The sequence below is a fragment of the Salvia hispanica genome, chromosome 3 (assembly GCF_023119035.1).
Source record: "Salvia hispanica cultivar TCC Black 2014 chromosome 3, UniMelb_Shisp_WGS_1.0, whole genome shotgun sequence".
Lineage (NCBI taxonomy): Eukaryota > Viridiplantae > Streptophyta > Magnoliopsida > Lamiales > Lamiaceae > Salvia > Salvia hispanica.
In genome coordinates, this window is record NC_062967.1 from 48,926,340 (window position 1) to 48,943,597 (window position 17,258).

At 34.0% G+C, this 17,258-nt stretch overlaps 2 protein-coding genes across 3 annotated transcripts; one reads left to right on the forward strand and one right to left on the reverse strand.

The window, feature by feature from the left end:
• Positions 1 to 1,956: 1,956 nt before the first annotated feature.
• Positions 1,957 to 2,847, reverse strand: LOC125216806 (protein LURP-one-related 4-like). The gene is made up of 2 exons (XM_048118577.1): positions 2,564 to 2,847; positions 1,957 to 2,471 (listed from the first exon to the last, which is right to left on the reverse strand). Exons 1-2 carry the CDS (start codon positions 2,801 to 2,803, stop codon positions 2,130 to 2,132), a joined length of 582 nt encoding a protein of 193 aa, XP_047974534.1. The 5' UTR covers positions 2,804 to 2,847; the 3' UTR covers positions 1,957 to 2,129.
• A 9,442-nt stretch (positions 2,848 to 12,289) lies between these two features.
• Positions 12,290 to 16,698, forward strand: LOC125209064 (probable LRR receptor-like serine/threonine-protein kinase At1g63430). Of its 2 annotated transcripts, none has more exons than XM_048108655.1 (13): positions 12,290 to 12,948; positions 13,227 to 13,365; positions 13,507 to 13,578; positions 13,665 to 13,808; positions 13,914 to 14,060; positions 14,317 to 14,433; positions 14,529 to 14,593; positions 14,740 to 14,997; positions 15,141 to 15,346; positions 15,426 to 15,558; positions 15,649 to 15,806; positions 15,884 to 16,099; positions 16,182 to 16,698. In XM_048108655.1, the coding sequence occupies exons 1-13, from the start codon at positions 12,861 to 12,863 to the stop codon at positions 16,425 to 16,427; spliced, it is 1,989 nt and encodes a 662-aa protein (XP_047964612.1). In that variant the 5' UTR covers positions 12,290 to 12,860; the 3' UTR covers positions 16,428 to 16,698. The 2 variants fall into 2 exon arrangements, with proteins under 2 accessions (XP_047964612.1, XP_047964613.1); XM_048108656.1 differs by having other exon boundaries at positions 14,743 to 14,997.
• Positions 16,699 to 17,258: the final 560 nt, after the last annotated feature.

The following is a 17,258-nucleotide window of genomic DNA, read 5'->3' on the forward strand; positions in this document are numbered from 1 at the left end:
ACGGTTCAAAGCCTCAAAGGATTAGTGTAGAAATGCACTTAATTAGACCCAAATTTCTTTGTAATTTAGTGCGAGGGCATATGCAAGTTTACACAAAATTTGGTGTATCTAATGTACATATAAGGATAAATCATTTTAGGAAAATTGATCCTAACTATTAATTGTTTCAAACGATGATAACTAACTGAAAAGCATGATTGTGAAACATAATTTGTCAAAAAAAGTATCCTGATGAATTAATATTTTCTTTTCAAGAACAATTTTATGAAAAAGTTTCATTTAGTCCAATTTGACATAATTTGATAGCGGAATGATGAATTAGCTTGTCATATTCTTAATTTTATGGGACTAAAGTTTTAGGTAGGGAACAAATTTATGATGAAAATCTTAATTTTAAATATGAGATGATCCTCTTTAATTAGTACTTATAATTATTGTTTGCATTTTGATATGTATACATCTTACGCATAATTTTCGTAAAATACATTAATTTTGCATAAAAATCGAAAATTGTAAAACAAATTATATTATTGGTACAACTTTGTAATTAAGTGCATGTGTATAACCAAGAATGACATAAATATAAGTATTTTACAACAATTAAACATCCATATGTTTCAAATGACAATTGACTAAATCAAACACAGTCAAAGACCCAGGATCTAAATTTCTGAAAGTTGAATACAGTGTGGGATCATTTATGTATGTGATTGAAAAAATAATGAAGTCTCGATCAAATACAAATCCAAATCTTGGGTCAGAGTTCAAGTTCTGAAGCATCTCCATATTTATGTACAATAAGATCTCGATCTTCACAAGCACATGCAACCTCTAAAATAAACTACTATAATTAGTCACACACACTCTGGCCAAATCCAAAAACAGATCGATGTGTTGGAGAATCACTTATTTACTTCTGAATTCTGATATACTATTAATAAATCAAGTTTGTTCATTTAAGCATTATATAACTATTTCCCAATCATTTTTTTCTGCAGAGTTGAATGTATTATGTGTTGTGAGGAATTTCCACTATTTTAAAGTATTTCGAAGAGTAGGTGGCCATTTTTTTATGCTTAATTAAGTGTTCGGTTATCTGGAAGAAGTAGGAAATTGAGGTCATAGTACGTAATGAGGCAAAGTTTATTAAACAAGACAATATTATCCCTTGCATGTAATCTTTACTTTTTATTTTTATCTTCGTGGAATATTATTTGGGTTGAGCTACACGGGTTATTATTTATTAACTTATTATTGATTGTATAGCACAACAAATGGGTATCGTTAAAAATATTTTGAATAATTTGTCTTTTATCGACGTCAATGTGTTAGGCCGTGGTTTTGACTTTTGAGATAAAACCTAATAATACCATTAAAAAAAATGTAAGCACATTTTTTAGTCAATTAAGAGTGCTAATTTATGTTTTTAAATACATAATCAGCACTTTGAAATGTGTTTTCAGTATTGATGTTCCAACTAAAATTAAGGAATATTAACAAAAATTAGACTCAGAAAAGCAAAAAATTAAGATGTAGTGGACAGTCCTTAACTTAAGGATGTTTTTCTCCGCATCCCCAGTTTTGATCATTTTTCAAAAAATAAGACAATTAACTGCGTGTCTACTTTTGTGTTTTTATAAAAAAGTTTCTTATAGTGAAACGCTTCCATAGTTTTGTAAAGGTTTCTTCAATTGAATAGAGCAGTACTTACAAGACAATCCAATTAGACACCACATGAAGTGTATCTTAGATTGGGAGGTTTAAATAAGTTTCTTAATTAAGTACAAGGTCATTTTTCAAATCCCATGAACGGTAATTTTATAGTTAAATTTTTTAGTTTAATGTAATTTACACAATAAGTGCATAATATATTTCATATAACTTTTTTTAAAAATACTCATAATTTTCACGAGATCAAACCCCTATATATATAATTGTATGAATGAATATGAGATCGAAATAGTAATCGATGATTGTTTCTTAGCCAAGAAAATTCACTTTGACCTACATTTAAGAATTACAGAACTATGTGCATTTGCAATCTCCTATAAATACAGTATGAAAACTGAGAATAGATATGACTTCATTTCTCATCTATACTCTACCAAGCTACTACCATTTAATTAGTGTTATAATTTGTTGTTAATCAAGCCGTAAAGTGTGACAAGAGCCATAACAAGTGACTGATCAGCATGTGCTTCCACTGTTAATCTCAACACATCATCCCCCAAATTAACCCCTTGTGATGATTGCTTTTGTGTTGCCTCTGCCATAACCCTTCCCTCAAAATCTCTAATCTTCAAACTTGATTTCCCCTCAAACCCTTCAATCTTGTAGCTGCAGTAACCATCATCACTCACCACACAGCACACCCCTTTCCTCAGATCTCTCCTCACGCGAAAACACGCCTTCTCCGCTCTAACATTCGAATCGCTCCATTTGTAGGCCTCCCAACATCCAAACCCTAATTTCTGCAAAATTCGCAACTCAATCGTCTCAGCACATATTCACAAAACTAACATAAATAAACAACCAAAATATATAAATCTCGGGTTAAAATTACCTTTCTGTTCAAGGAAAAGAGGATGTTGCCGGTGGAGTCCATGAGAAAGGCCTTTGTGCTGCACCGCTGCTGATAATTATCGACACGGAAAGCGACTTGGCCGTTGGAGTTGAAGACCGTGCAGCCATTTCCGTGGCAGACGAGGGATTTCATCCACACCGTGAACGTTTCCTTTTCCGATGAAGAAGAGGAAGATGATGAACAAGTGTTTGCCGATGGATTCGGATGGATTTTTGCCATTGTTAATTTTAGATAATTAATGAAAAAAAGTTGGAGAGGATAGTGGTTTTTGTCTGTGTTTTTGGAGTTGAAAAGTGTTTGTATATATATAGGTGAAGTTAAGGATTCACTCGTTTTGAATAATTACAATAATAAGAAAACATGGATGACGAGAAGTTTCGCTTTATTTTGTTTTTAAGCTTGATTACGAATTTCAAATTCATATTTAATTGCGGGCTTCATCCGAAACGGTTTATTTGAATAGTTTAATGCAGCTTGTCATTACTAAATTGCAATGTTTTCAGGCTCTTTTTGCACGTCGTGAAAAGATAAAATAATATTTTAGTCAAGAACGCCTTTTCTCACACTTTCAACATTTCTGGAACACAATATTATAAATTTCAGATTAGAAGTAGTCTTTTAATAAAAAAAATTTGGAGTTTAGATTCTCTATCTCATCTTTGATGCTCAAATTGTGGTCTACTATTAACGTTAATTAAATTTTTCTAGCTCTATAATTATAATTCAGTATAAACATTTTCATAGTATATTATGTAATTTATTACTATTAGGAGTGCATTTTTAAATTATCAGATTATACTATAATTTTTAATTGTAAGTTTCTTTTCCGTCTAATATACATTTATATTTACGATAAATATGGAAAATAGTAATACTAACAACGGATAACACAATAATGCAATGCATTAGAATAGTACTCTAGCTACTAGTATTAATTATTTGGAAAAGTAAATGTAATTTGGACTTGTTTTGATTTATAGTACTCCATGTTAGAAGGTATATTTTCAATGTTTTTATTGATTACATTTAGATAGGACTTAGTACTATTAATAGATTAATCTTAGAAATTTCGTTAATATTTCTGATTTCAACTTTTGAACATCATATTTTACGGGACTGTGCTATAAGATGACGAGTTCATTAAATATTTAATAAATCTAACTAATTGCAGTGTTCTAATTGGATAAACGATGATACTCTATGCATCATTCGTTTTGTTTTATGGGAGTAGTTAATTGTCTTTTTCCAAAATACAATCTTATCAACTCATGAATCACATCTTCAATAAATAAATAAAGTTAGGAACAACGGTCTCCTAGATTAATGACGACATAAAACAAGCTTAGAAATGTGATTTTGTTGATTGATTCCAAAATTGTACATCAAATAGTCAAGAAATTCGATCTTCACTAGGATTGATTGTGCATAACCAAGTGTGTGAGTTATGAGTTTGGTTTGTTCGGGACACCCAATTAAGACATGGTATGAATGTTTTATTTCTTTGACATTATCATTATCATTATTATTATTATTATTATTATTATTATTATTATTATTATGATTATTATTATTATTATTATTATTATTATTATTATTATTATTATTATCCTAGAGCATCTTGCTAAAAGTGATGAATTTTATGCATCTTTAAAAATATATACATATAATTATAGGGTTATATTTTGACTAGCTTAATTTGTTAATTTGTCAACTCTGCACCTAAAAAAATATCAATAGAATTATATTAATAAATCAACACAAAGACATAAGTTGTCTTTGTATGTCAGTTAAATTTATATTGATATATAATGTCATCATATTGATATTTTTAATATGTGAATTGACAAACTTAGTTAGTAAATTAAGTTAGTAACAATTGTTCGCATACTATATTTATAAAACTTAATTTAGGTAGTGCTTATTTATAAAATGGTCCATATTAATTTTTAATTAATACTGTACAAAAGAAACAGTTTTGATTCGATTATCCTCAAATAATTTGTATCCAATTATATGGAAGAAGTCTGTGCGGACCGGCCAGATTATCATAACATACACTCCATAATAGTATCAGCATTCTAAATGTGCATTATTAATTTTCTCGTAATTAAGTATGTCCATAATTGACATGGTCTACAGTAGTCTACTCATTATTTACAGAAAATTATGCAATAATAATATATTTTTACAGAAAATTATGCAATAATAATATATTTACATGTGCACGACATAGATATAACTTTGTCAATATCAATAATATAAGTACTACTACATTATAGTCTATATAATAAAATTGTTTAAGAGGATAGAGCCCTTAAATAATCAGAATCAAATGTATGAAGTCCACTCAGCAGGTCGTCACCTTGGAATCTTAGACTTTTCTAAGATAGAGAAGGCCAAATGTTTTCCAAACACTTATTTTTCAATTATTTTACCAAGATGAGGGTTTCTTTCTCCATCCTCAATATTTTATTTTAACTGATCTCAATATTCAATGAAATGAGGTGCATGCAGAAAAGTGAACAACACAAATAAGTACGTAAAATAACATATCAAGATTAATATGCCAATCTTTCCCTAGATAACAAAATCTCTTTTTTGCAATAAATTAATTGCAATTTAAATCAATTATTAATTGCTCGATATTGTCGAAGAAATGTGGAATAAGCAAGTAATTAAGCAAAATATCAAGAGAGTATTGAGTGTACGTTTTTTTAGAAATACTGAATAGTATCATTCTTCTATTTTATAGGCTTCGTTCCTTTGACACGAATCGTGCTCAATCTGATTTCCAATTGTTAAATTTTTATATTTGATGTAATTATAAGAAAATAATAAGGATAATAGTCTTATTCCCAATCAATAAATTTCAATGTGTAATTATAAGAATTTGAGGAGGAAAGTAATGTAACTCCTAAAATGATGGAAAAATAACATAAACTTCTTGGATTATTTTTCCCCGTCTCAATCAAGGTGGATCAAGGTGTTCTGTTTCCTGTCGTCATTCCCAATCGTTCTCTTCTCTAGCTCTATAGTCTATATACAAACTGTTTGTCCCGTCAACGGATATTCTCCCTTCATTCATTTTAGGGCATCCATAATGGGGCGGAGGATGCGACGCCCTAAGCCCCGCCCTATGCTCCGCCACATTAGCATTCTATCCTCCATCACTTCCACCTGCAATGGGGCGGACTATAGCCCGCCCTAAGCCCCGCCCTATAGTTTTTACTTCTATTTTGTATTTAATTTATGTTTTCAAATATATCAAGCAAAATAAATAAATAAAAAGCAACACAATTAAGGCAAATCCTATATTTATTTAATTAAAAAAAAGTTACAAAATTAGAAATAAAAAAAATTGAACTACATATAAAAAGAGGCTAGTCTAAAGCATTCCCAACTTGCGGCAGAGGCCATCGATCATATCCTGGAGGTACGCGATTTGAGTCGGGTCGTCCATCTGCCTGAGGGCGTTGTGCGTGTCCAACAATGTCCTATAGTCGGAAGAGGCCACCAACTCCGTGTAGGCATGTGCCGCAGCCAAAGTCAGGGCAGTGGTCGCGCTCGGGGTCGCGCTCGGGGCCTGGTCAGGTGGCGCGGCCTGTGAGGATGTCGCCTTGCCCTTGGCAGCCTTGATGCCAGCGAGACGCCGGGAGGACATCGGTGTGCCAGAACTCTCATCCTCGTACACCGGATGGTTGAGGTCTATTGGAGCTGTGCCGCTGTCGCTGCTCGTATAATCACCGGCGAAGGTGCGCTTCGCCCTCTTCTTCGCCACCGTCGATTGGGGCAGCATACCTCCAACGAACTTCTGCTTCTCCTTCAAGAGCGCTCAGGACTGGTAGTGCTTGAAATCGTCGTACAATGACATGTACGACTTCACCGCTTTGTCGCGCACATCCGCGAGACTCTCGCCGCTGCCCTGCTCCCTCGCGCACTTCTCGTACTCCCCCGAGAACAAATTGACCTGCTTCTTTATTTGTTCCCAGTGCTTGCGGAGCGGCTCCCTTTGGCGCTTGTAGGCAGTCGGCGGCTTGGCCTCGTTGTATTTTTCAGCGATGCGCTCCCAATACGCAGTAATCTTCTGGTTGTTGGCGAGCACTGGATCCTCTGAAATATCAATCCAACACCTCGTCAAGACGATGGATTCTTCCGGTTGGTAGTTCGTCCTCCCCGGGGCGAACTCTCCATTCACCGTTAGAAGCGGCAACTTCTTTGCTTTGGTCCGTTTCTTCTTGGTGGTGGAGCCCGAGTCCTCGGCGGCGGCAACGGCGGAGGGAGCGACCGCGAGATGGGGCGGGTGGGAGAAGGCTCCATGTCTGACAGGCCGTACGAGTCCGTGCTGAAATCGGGATCGTACTGGGTGTTGATATCGAAGGGCCGGTATTCATCGGGTTCTGTACCTGGCCATCGTGCACCACCACCGAACATCGGACTATTCGGACTTGGATAATCTCCAGGATTCATTTTGTTTGAAATATTGAAAATGGAGTGAAAGGAGTGAAAATTGAGTGAAAAATGGGATGTATATATAGTGTGTGAAAATTGAAAAAAAAAATGAAAACGCGTTGCATCGTCCGCGAGCCCACATCCGCGGATGATGTGACGGAGGACGCGCATCATCCGCGGAGGATGGATCTGGCGCGGACGATTGAGAAGCCATCGTCCACGAGCCCACATTGACGGACGAAGGGGCGGAGGATGCATCGTCAGTCGGATCCTCCGCCCAATTGTAAATGCTATTAGTTTCTAAGGAATCAAGCCCAAATTTCCTATCCTGTATATGAAGAGTAATTTCTGATGGCCTCTCGAGTTTTGCTATGTTCTACTAATTTTTTCTATCCGCATTTGCACTCAATTTCTAAGTTTAATTAGCAAGATATTCCTTTTTATGTGTATTGGGCTGAGTTAGTTTGCATATTTGGTTTATTTTCAAGTTATCAGTTGTCCTTTACGGTAATCTATGAGTGATGAATAATGAGATGTTCAAATTATTAATTGAATTTTGAACGCTTTATTCGTTAGTAACTATAAATAGTCCATCAACACTTTACCAACTGAGGTGCTCCTTAAAAAATTTAAGATTTGGATACCGAATTGATCTAACTTTGACATGTATTTATAAGATGTTGAAATATCATAGTACTACTAAACTTTTTCATATTTATAAAGTTACAACAGTTTTGCTTATCATATCATATTTAATTCTGAAAAAAAAGTTTGAGAATATTTTGTTAAATATAAACGCAAGATATAAATTTGCAATAAGTAAAGAGGTCCATTGTAATAAGAGTTATGTTAAATCATTATTTGGCCCAATATAGAATATTTAGGTGGTTGTGGAAAATAGCTGTGATGGGTATTACTTACTGGGCTGACTTCGCTTCAGTCCACAAACTTAGAAGCTAAAGAAATCCCTAAACTGAAGACTTATAAATTCTTGCATTATTAAGTTAAGTACTCCTATTACATTTGTTGTAAGCTTCAAAAGTTGAAATTTCTGAATAAAATAAACGAATATAAAAATCGTTATTTTTTCTCTTTCCTAAAGAAAATTATATTGATAATTGACTTACCCCTCAATTCATTTTGGAAAATTTAGTATTATGAATTATAATAAAACATTAATTTAATTAGGCGATGAGTCAAGTGTTTAATTCTTCGATTTGGGTTCAACGGATTGATCAAAAAATCCTTTTCTTATGGAGTATCAACAAAGTCGTGTGACACCATATTTCACTGTAAAATGCTGGCTATATATAAATGAATAAAGATGACGTTATTTCCTAATTAGCATTGCAATATAGCATAATTATAAGCCTGTCCTTTCTCCTTGCCTTATAATGCACGTTTGGTAGCACGAGAAAATGCAATAATTGTAAGTCCGATTTTTTATTCTCACTTGTCAATAAATATATGCACGATTTTCCCACACTTATAAAAACAAACTAGTGGGATAGTACTATTGATTAGCAATTTGAGAAAAAAAAAATATATTTTAGAAAGTAAATATTGGATCTTATATAATTGAAATGGTTCTTTTAAGATACCTACTAGATATTTGTTCGCGGTCTAGATTTTAAATATTCATGTCAAAATGTACATAAAATATTGATGTGAAGTTGTATACTGGAGTAGCTTTTTTATCCCCATTTTGACTATTGTAATGTTGTTGGTTTTCCAGAATTATATTTGTTTGTATTATTTTACAAGTACTATAAATTAAGGATGAAGATATAATAGCAAGTGAATGGAAATAAATCATAAGTCGTTCTACATTGGGGATGTTCATCACTCTAGCTGCATTTTTTTGAAATAGCCCATTTAATTTAATTTTTAATTCTTATTTTTTTGTTTTGAATCTATAAAATACAAGTAAAAGACTAATTTCCAGAAAATCATGAACGCGTGACATATTCCTAAATTTTATTCTCGTAATCGATTATGCAAAGTTCGTGGTTAACAGCTGGATTAGTTGAAGATTACAAATTTCTTCTTCCATGATTGATTACTATTATTTTCTTTCAAAAGCAAAATTTATACTTCGATGAGATCATCGATATTTTATGCAAGGTAGCCGACACTAGATATCATTTATAAGGTGTTGACAATCCTTCTATTATTTTCTTTTATTTATTTTTATTATTTAATTTTATCAATCTCATTCGAAATAATACTCCTAGTACTATATTTCACTCCATCTCACTCAAATGACACATATTAAAAATATTATTTTAAAAATATATTCTCTCCCTAACTCATTAAAAAACATCCAATTTTAAAAAATGGTTCGTTTAGAAATATGATAGAGGGACTAGTATTATTTTATTTTATTTTTTGAAATTCTCCTCAATTATTTAGCGGTGCTTTCAAAATGTGTGCCCAGAAAGACCCATAATTAATGGCGCAGGATTCGGCAAAAGTTATAACTTTTGATTATTAAGTTCGCATGTCTGCGCATTTATCCCTTACAACTCATAATTGTTTATTTAAGAAATATGAAATCACAAATAGAGATAAACAGATAATTACAATTACAAGTATTCAACTGGATATTTTGTGTATTCCCTCAAAAGACAACAATGTGGAGGTATGTCCTTCAAGAATTTTAGGGTAAAAGCGTGTGGAGCTTTAAATTTAAGATACGGTCCTACACTATAGAGTATTATTAAATGGAGGCACAAAGGAGGTGTGTCGGTGTTTGGTATTTATTCCATGAAATTTTTGTCTCATCTAACACCTGTTAATCTGTTATCAATTCGTTGCTAAACGAATATAAATCATAGATATACCAATTATATCTAATATTATAGTATCAAAATCGAGCAAAACATATAATTTTGTAAAGAAAAAAGTTGTCAAATACTATAACTCATAAGTTAGTTCTAAGATGCATGACCGGTTCCTTGGGGACGTTCAAAAATTAAAATTGAGACTTTCTTTATAAATAAGTATGAAATCTAAATTTATCTTTTTACCAAGTTAAAAAGAAAGAGATTCTAATATAGCCTTAATCTGACCCTAAAAAAAGAAAATATTAACTAACCCACTCCATTCACCCCAACAAAAAAATGGAAAAAAATTTGGGTTGCAGCGTCAACGTTTCTAAAGTAGCCTTTGATGTGTCGTCTAACCTAATTATATAAGGAGTTGGTAATTTTATTAATGAATCAAATTAGACGAGTAAACTTCCTACAAACTCCATTTAATGTAAGTATGAAAAAATGTAAAATATCTTACCAACTTTTACTCCGAAAACAAATGCAGAAGTACTCCATAGAAATTCCAACCTTTCTAAGACTAAATACAACATAATTAAGTACTTTTTAGGTGACATAGAAATTGTTTAAAAATATGAACATTGTTGGGTTACAAATTCAATCTCTTATTAGATGGGTGAAAGATAATAGAAGTAGTATATACTTCACTCCTAATTAGTCTGAATTCTTTCGAGAGCGACTAGAAAAAAATAAATTCGTGCGAACGAATTCGGCTTAAAGCGAACAATATAAAAGTAAGATGCAGTCAACAGTCCTAACAAAGTAGTATCACGAGCATAGATGTGTCACAAATTTATGTTTTTGCATATAAATAACTCTAGTTTTGATCAAATTATTATTGGCCAGCCATTCATTCAAAGATCACCATATGTTATGTGTTGCACAAAAACAAGTAAACAATAGTTACAAAACATAAGAAGCAGGCAATTGTATTTTTATTGAGATCGAGCTTTGATGCATCATTAATTAGTCTATAATTTAACTGCAAGTGTATGATGCAATTATAATACTTATAATTATGGCAAACAAGAATATTGTATCAACAAAAGACTAGTGATCTAAGTATTGTAATCAATTTATACTATTTGGACCATCAATAAATTGAGATTTTAGACTTAATAGATCATAACTTAAAATAGATAAATAGAACTCAGAGAAATATGATAAAGTAGATGAATTTTAAGATTTTGATTACATCAACGCGTAGATTATTCAGTTATTGGTCAAACAACTGAAAGTATTAAAAACTAGAATAAATAAAATAAATTGACTTTTAAACATAATTTATAAAAGAGAAATTAAATACATAAATAATACTATAGTAAAATGCAATGAATCACTTCCTTTTCCCCAATTGAATCGCCAATTCCTCTCATTAAAACCCTTGAAACAAAATGCAAAGAAACATTCAATTAAACACAATGCGAGATGATTTCCGACCTCGTGTGCGGAATTTCGAGCCGATTGTTCCGACACAACACGCCACTAAGGCTACCTCCATTTAAATCAACATGTGCACCAACATTCCTATCAAATCAAAGTATTTCATATCTATTATTTATGTTATAAGGTGCAATATGGATTCTTAGGGTGGATGGAGAAACTATGAGCAGAACTTAAAACTTGTTTGTCATCTTAAAGCCGTTTGCCTCACCTAAAACTACAATAAAATAAGGAATAAAATAAATTTACAATGCACAAAATAATAATTAATATGTATTAAAACGATCATCCGTAGAGCAAAGTATAAGATGAGACACATGTTGGTCGCAGAGGCAGCACAGTTAACAACGGAGGAGCAGATCTTGCTTCAATGACATGAAATTACGTTGGAAAGTACAGTAAACAATTTCTCATAAAATAGGTCTGAATTCATGATTATAAAGTTACTTACAGAAATTTACTTACAGCATCGAAATTTGGTGTCAAAACTTATCATAGGATGGAATGTCAGCAAATATCAATCTTCTTCACATTAGACCTCCTCTTAGCCTTAGGTTTCAGCTTCTTGCTTCCGTGATGTTCCTCCTCTCGATTCACTGACGTGGCAGTTATAATTTATGATTCATGATTATAAAGTTTTTATTTTATTTTATTATAATATTTATAGGCAGTTTTGTAAATATTTTCAAAACTCTCCTCTACATATAGATTCCTTTACGTATAGAATGATTGATTGATAGGGGTATATCGTATTTAAGAGTCAAATATTAAATATTTAGATGGTTTTATTTGTTTGGTGTAATGCTAATGTCCATATTCTGAAAATTTTATTAGATTTAGCTTCACGTATAATCACAATCATTATCTATAATAAAATAATACTAATAATTACGCCACTAATCCCACTACTCCCCGTATATCGGCTCTGCTTCAACTTCTTCTATTCTTCTCATTAATCAAAGCTAATTAACGCAAATTAAATAAAACAAACACACACACAGAATCACAACCGCCAGATTTTGCAGTCATTTTGCTCAAGAAAACAGAGCAAGACATTCCACAGCTTCTCTGTCAAACTCCAACGCATTGGTGTTTGTAAAATCGCAGTCTTTCATTCTATTCATCTCCTCTCTCTCTCTCTCATTGAAACGAATCCTGTCTTTGAATCAAAGTCTTGCTCGTTTACGAACTTCACTTTCTCATTCGCCGCTCTCATTGCTGTTACTGATTTTGATTCCTGATTTGGCTCTGCAGCTCGCATTCTTCTCTTTCATTTTTCTTTTTTTTTCTCCGCGTGGAATAAAGATAGAATCTTGGGTTCTTATTCTGTTCTTTTCTTTTAATTCTTTAAATTCTTTGTTGGCACTCCTTAAATTCTTTGTTGGGACTCCTTAAATTCATTGTTGATACAACAGTTGAACACCCACATTTGGGCTGGATTTTATCTGTGCTTGAACAACCTAGCTCCATATTCCTTTTTGGGTTTTCTTTCACTCTGTTTTTGTCGATTGGCTCTTCAAGAACATTAGTGTGTATATGATCCAGATTGAAAGATGAGATGGTTTACTTCATTTGGAGTTGTTGTTTTGTTGAGTTTAGGACTCTTTCTGGCAGACGGTGCCGCATTCCCCCAAAATGAAGGTAATATATTTGTTCAATTTGATCCACACATCATGATTCTTGGCTGATTTACTATGTATAGTACACCATTGACTGGTAGTTATTTGATTACTGTTTGTTTTTCTTGAAGAAATGTAGGATATTTGTTTGATTCTGTGTTAGTGGATCTTGGGTTATAGTTGTTCATAGATAAGTACTTTATAATGTATTTGTGAGACTGTGGTTACAGCTGAGCTGAATACTGTAGTGCAGATTTTATTATGTGTTTGGTTTTGTCTTACATTATGGATTATGTTCAGTGGAAGCTTTGAAATCCTTCAAGAGAGAGATTTTGGAGGATCCCACACATGTGTTGTCGAATTGGAATTTTCTCGACTCCGATCCTTGTGGTTGGCCTTTCATTGCTTGTTCCATCGGTGGCAATCATGTAATAAAGCTGTAAGATTTTCTGCCAGTATTAGTTAGTGAAAGAGCAAAAGATTCTGCAGAATGTTGGTTTAAATAATTTGTGGAAAAACTGTAAGATGTACCATTGTGCACAGCATAACTTGCCATTTATGATGCTACCTGGTTTTGCAGTAATGTGTCTGGCAAGTCTTTGAAGGGGTTTATTACACCAGACTTGTACCAGCTCTCGGATTTACAAGAACTGTAAGCTCTTGTCTTCTCAAATGTACGAGACTAGCTGTTGTCGCTCGATATATGTGGCTGATAGTATGTATGTGGTTCATGAGCAGAATTTTGCATGGAAATTTGTTGATTGGTGCAATTCCTAAGGAAATAGGCCTGCTGAAAAACCTCAAGGTTTTGGACTTGGGTTCGAATCAGCTCACAGGAGCAATTCCGCACGAGATTGGGAACTTAAGCAGCATTGTGAAAATGTTAGTGAAATATGGCTGAGGACATCAGTGTATTTGTGGTATCCTTTCTCTGTTGCTTGCCCGTTACTTTTCCTCTTAGCATTTGGCTGTCTTCTGTTTTTACAGAAATCTTCAATCCAATGGGTTGACGGGGAAGTTACTTCCTGAATTTGGGAACTTGGAACAACTTGAGGAGCTTCGACTGGATAGGAATAAGCTTGGGGGCATTTTGCCTGGTAATGGTTCAGATTCTACCTCGGATTCACATGGAATGTAAGAATAAAGCTCTTTTATGTGTTTGTCTCACTAACTTGGTATTAACATATTCAGTTTAAATATGATTGACCTCTAGGGTTTTATCATCATGCAACTTCTTCTTTAAAGTTACTAAAGTAACACATTTCCATGGTTAGAAAATGATGCCATAACTATGTCCCAGATTAGTAGTTCAGCTAAACATAAAGATGACTAGTTCGGCTAAACTTTACCTAACTTGTCTCTGGATGTTGTTCCTTGATGCAATTATTAGGAATACTTCAGATAGCCAGCTCAAAGTGTTTTGTCGATCCTCCAAACTAAAAGTAGCTGATTTCTCATTCAATTTTTTGGTTGGAACCATACCTCAGTGCTTGGGATATCTTCCTAGGTATATTAGCTCCTTTGTTGCATTTCTCTTCATCTATTTTATTATCTCTTTACTTTTTCTTTAATTTACTTAAATATCTGATTTCATTATTATAGGACAAGTTTTCAGGGAAATTGCCTTCAAGACAAAGACGTGAAGCAACGATCTGCAGCACTATGTGGTAGGCAATCCAGATTTATGCCTAGCTTTCGTTACGTATTTTGTTTGACTTGGTTAAATCCTGCAAAGAACTTATGAAAATCTCGAATTAGTTTGGATCTAACATACTGTTGTGTCATGACACTAGAATTGACAAGATTTCTACAGCAGGTAGTGTGCAACCCGCTAAAGGCCATTCAGTTAACCCGAAGCACCTGCCTACTGCAGAGGTAGCGAAGGATCGAACTAATGCATCAAAACCTTTGTGGCTCTTGGCTCTTGAAATTGGGACTGGAACTATTGTAGGCATTCTCTTTGTCATTGCTCTTTTCACTGCCTCCCAGAAGTGGAAGAGAAGACATTCAGACATGATCCCGTGGAAGAAGTCTTCGAGTGCCAAGGACGACGACTTTTCAATTTATATAGGTTTGTGTCTGCGAACCTGACTTACAGCAATTGAATTTTTAAATCCCTCAGTGACCAAAAAGTGCAGCAGGACCAATATTTTTTGCTTAGGATAATTCCTCTTTATTGAGTGTTGAGTTTCTAATAACGAGAGGCTTTTGCAGATTCTGAAGTACCGAAGGATGTAGTACGGTACAGGAGACAGGAACTCGAAATAGCCTGTGAAGATTTCAGCAACATCATTGGCTCGTCTCCGGATAGCTTAGTATATAAAGGAACCATGAAAGGCGGACCAGAGATTGCTGTAATATCTCTTTGCATTAAAGAAGAACAGTGGTCAAGCTACATTGAGCTTTATTTTCAGAAAGAGGTTCTTTTTCTAAGTTTCTAATCTTTTTTAAATTTTGCTTGATTCAAACATGCCTAAAGAAACATGTTACATAATTCAGGTGGCTGGTTTGGCAAGATTGAACCATGAGAATGTGGGAAAATTGCTCGGCTATTGCGCGGAAAGCAAGCCATTTACTAGGATGCTGGTTTTCGATTATGCCTCGAACGGAACACTCTTTGAGCACCTTCATTGTATGTAATTTCTTTGTCTTTTTAAAATTTAGATCTTCATCATGGTATAGTTACAACAGCTGAAGACAGATACTTTTTGATCAAGTGTAGATGGAGAAGCATGCCAATTCTCGTGGACTCGGCGCATGAGGATTGTTATTGGGATTGCCCGGGGTTTAAAGTATCTTCACTCCGAACTTGACCCGCCATTTACAATATCTGATCTGAATTCGAGCTCCATTTATCTGACCGATGAGTTTTCTCCCAAGGTAAGGCAAGATAACTTGTCGATCTCCCATAATAAGGAACAACGTTCTTAGTAGATACCCCTCGTCTTTTTCTGCAGCTCGTCGACTTTGAGTGCTGGAAGACCGTTCTTTCGAGATCAGAGAAAAGCTCAGGCGCCATTAGCAACGAGGGTGCAGCTTGTGTTCTCCCAAAGAATATGGAAGGACGTAATCTCGATATCCAGGGAAACATATATGCATTTGGGATTCTACTGCTTGAAATCGTCAGCGGGAGACCTCCATACTGCGAAGATAAAGGGTGCTTGGTGGATTGGGTAGGCCTCTCTCAACTCATCTCACTTGAAATTCATCATCTCAACTTGTTTTAACGAAACCACCGTTGCATTGTAATTGCAGGCCAAGGAATATCTGGATTTGCCTGAAGTGATTTCGTACGTGGTGGATCCCGAGCTGAAGCATTTCAGATACGAGGATCTGAAAGTGGTGTGCGACGTTGTGAACCTATGCATCAGTCCCAGCACCAGCACGAGAACGTCGATGGTGGAGCTGTGCACCATGTTGGAGAGTGGCATAGACACATCTGTACCTGCAGAGATGAAGGCGTCGTCTCTGGCTTGGGCCGAGCTCGCGCTTTCTTCATAGCGAGTCTTGGCTTATGCTGTAAATCTAAATTATATAATGCACCTTTTGCAGGTTGCTGCAAATCTCTTAGATGCCTGAGTTGTTGTAAATGCTTCATAATTCTTTTTTATTGGAGATAGTTAGAGAGGTCCAAAATTTTGCTTCACTGTCGACTCTTTTTGGTGTTGTGTGAATTATAGCTGAGATGTTATTGGTTGTATTGAGCCTTTGGCATCCTGACTCTATGAATGATTATAAGAGAGACTCTGCATTTTTTGTGCAGATTGAAACATTTTGCTGAATTTTTGAAAGCTCATACAATCATGTGATGATGTACTCCATATATAAACACCTTGGTGCCTCTATTCCTTTTATGCACATGTTTCATTAATTTTAAAGTTTTTCATCAATTTTTTTGAATCTGAAATGTTTTATGTATTTCTATGATTTTAAGATTATTAATTAATTAGGATTCACTAATCCAATTAAACTTTATAATTATATGTTTTTTATCAAAAATTGTTATGAATATTAGTTAGGATTCGCCATATGGTAGTAATTCTTTTTATCTGTATCTTTATGAATTGTGAAATTAACGATGGGTCACCAAAATTTGTGGAATATGTTATATGGTGGTACAAAAAAATAAATAGTACTCCTATGTCTCACCATCATTGAGAATTCTTCTATACATTATTCTCTTTTATTTTTACAAGTAATTTTATTTTTTTAAATGAGTGTTTGAAAAAAAGTGTTTCACTTATGGTAGGCTTATGGTAGGATGTAAAGATGAAAAGGTAATAATATAGTAATGAATTCGATGATACACAAATTCTCCTAAAAGGTAGTAGT

Bases quoted from the DNA above. Each gene is read 5' to 3' on its own strand.
- LOC125209064 (XM_048108655.1), top strand. From the start codon at position 12,861: ATGAGATGGTTTACTTCATTTGGAGTTGTTGTTTTGTTGAGTTTAGGA. The intron at 15,347-15,425 runs GTTCTTTTTCTA...TACATAATTCAG, and splicing joins AGCTTTATTTTCAGAAAGAG to GTGGCTGGTTTGGCAAGATT. The intron at 15,807-15,883 runs GTAAGGCAAGAT...CTTTTTCTGCAG, and splicing joins CCGATGAGTTTTCTCCCAAG to CTCGTCGACTTTGAGTGCTG.
- LOC125216806 (XM_048118577.1), bottom strand. From the start codon at position 2,803: ATGGCAAAAATCCATCCGAATCCATCGGCAAACACTTGTTCATCATCT. The intron at 2,472-2,563 runs GTAATTTTAACC...CGAATTTTGCAG, and splicing joins TCTTTTCCTTGAACAGAAAG to AAATTAGGGTTTGGATGTTG.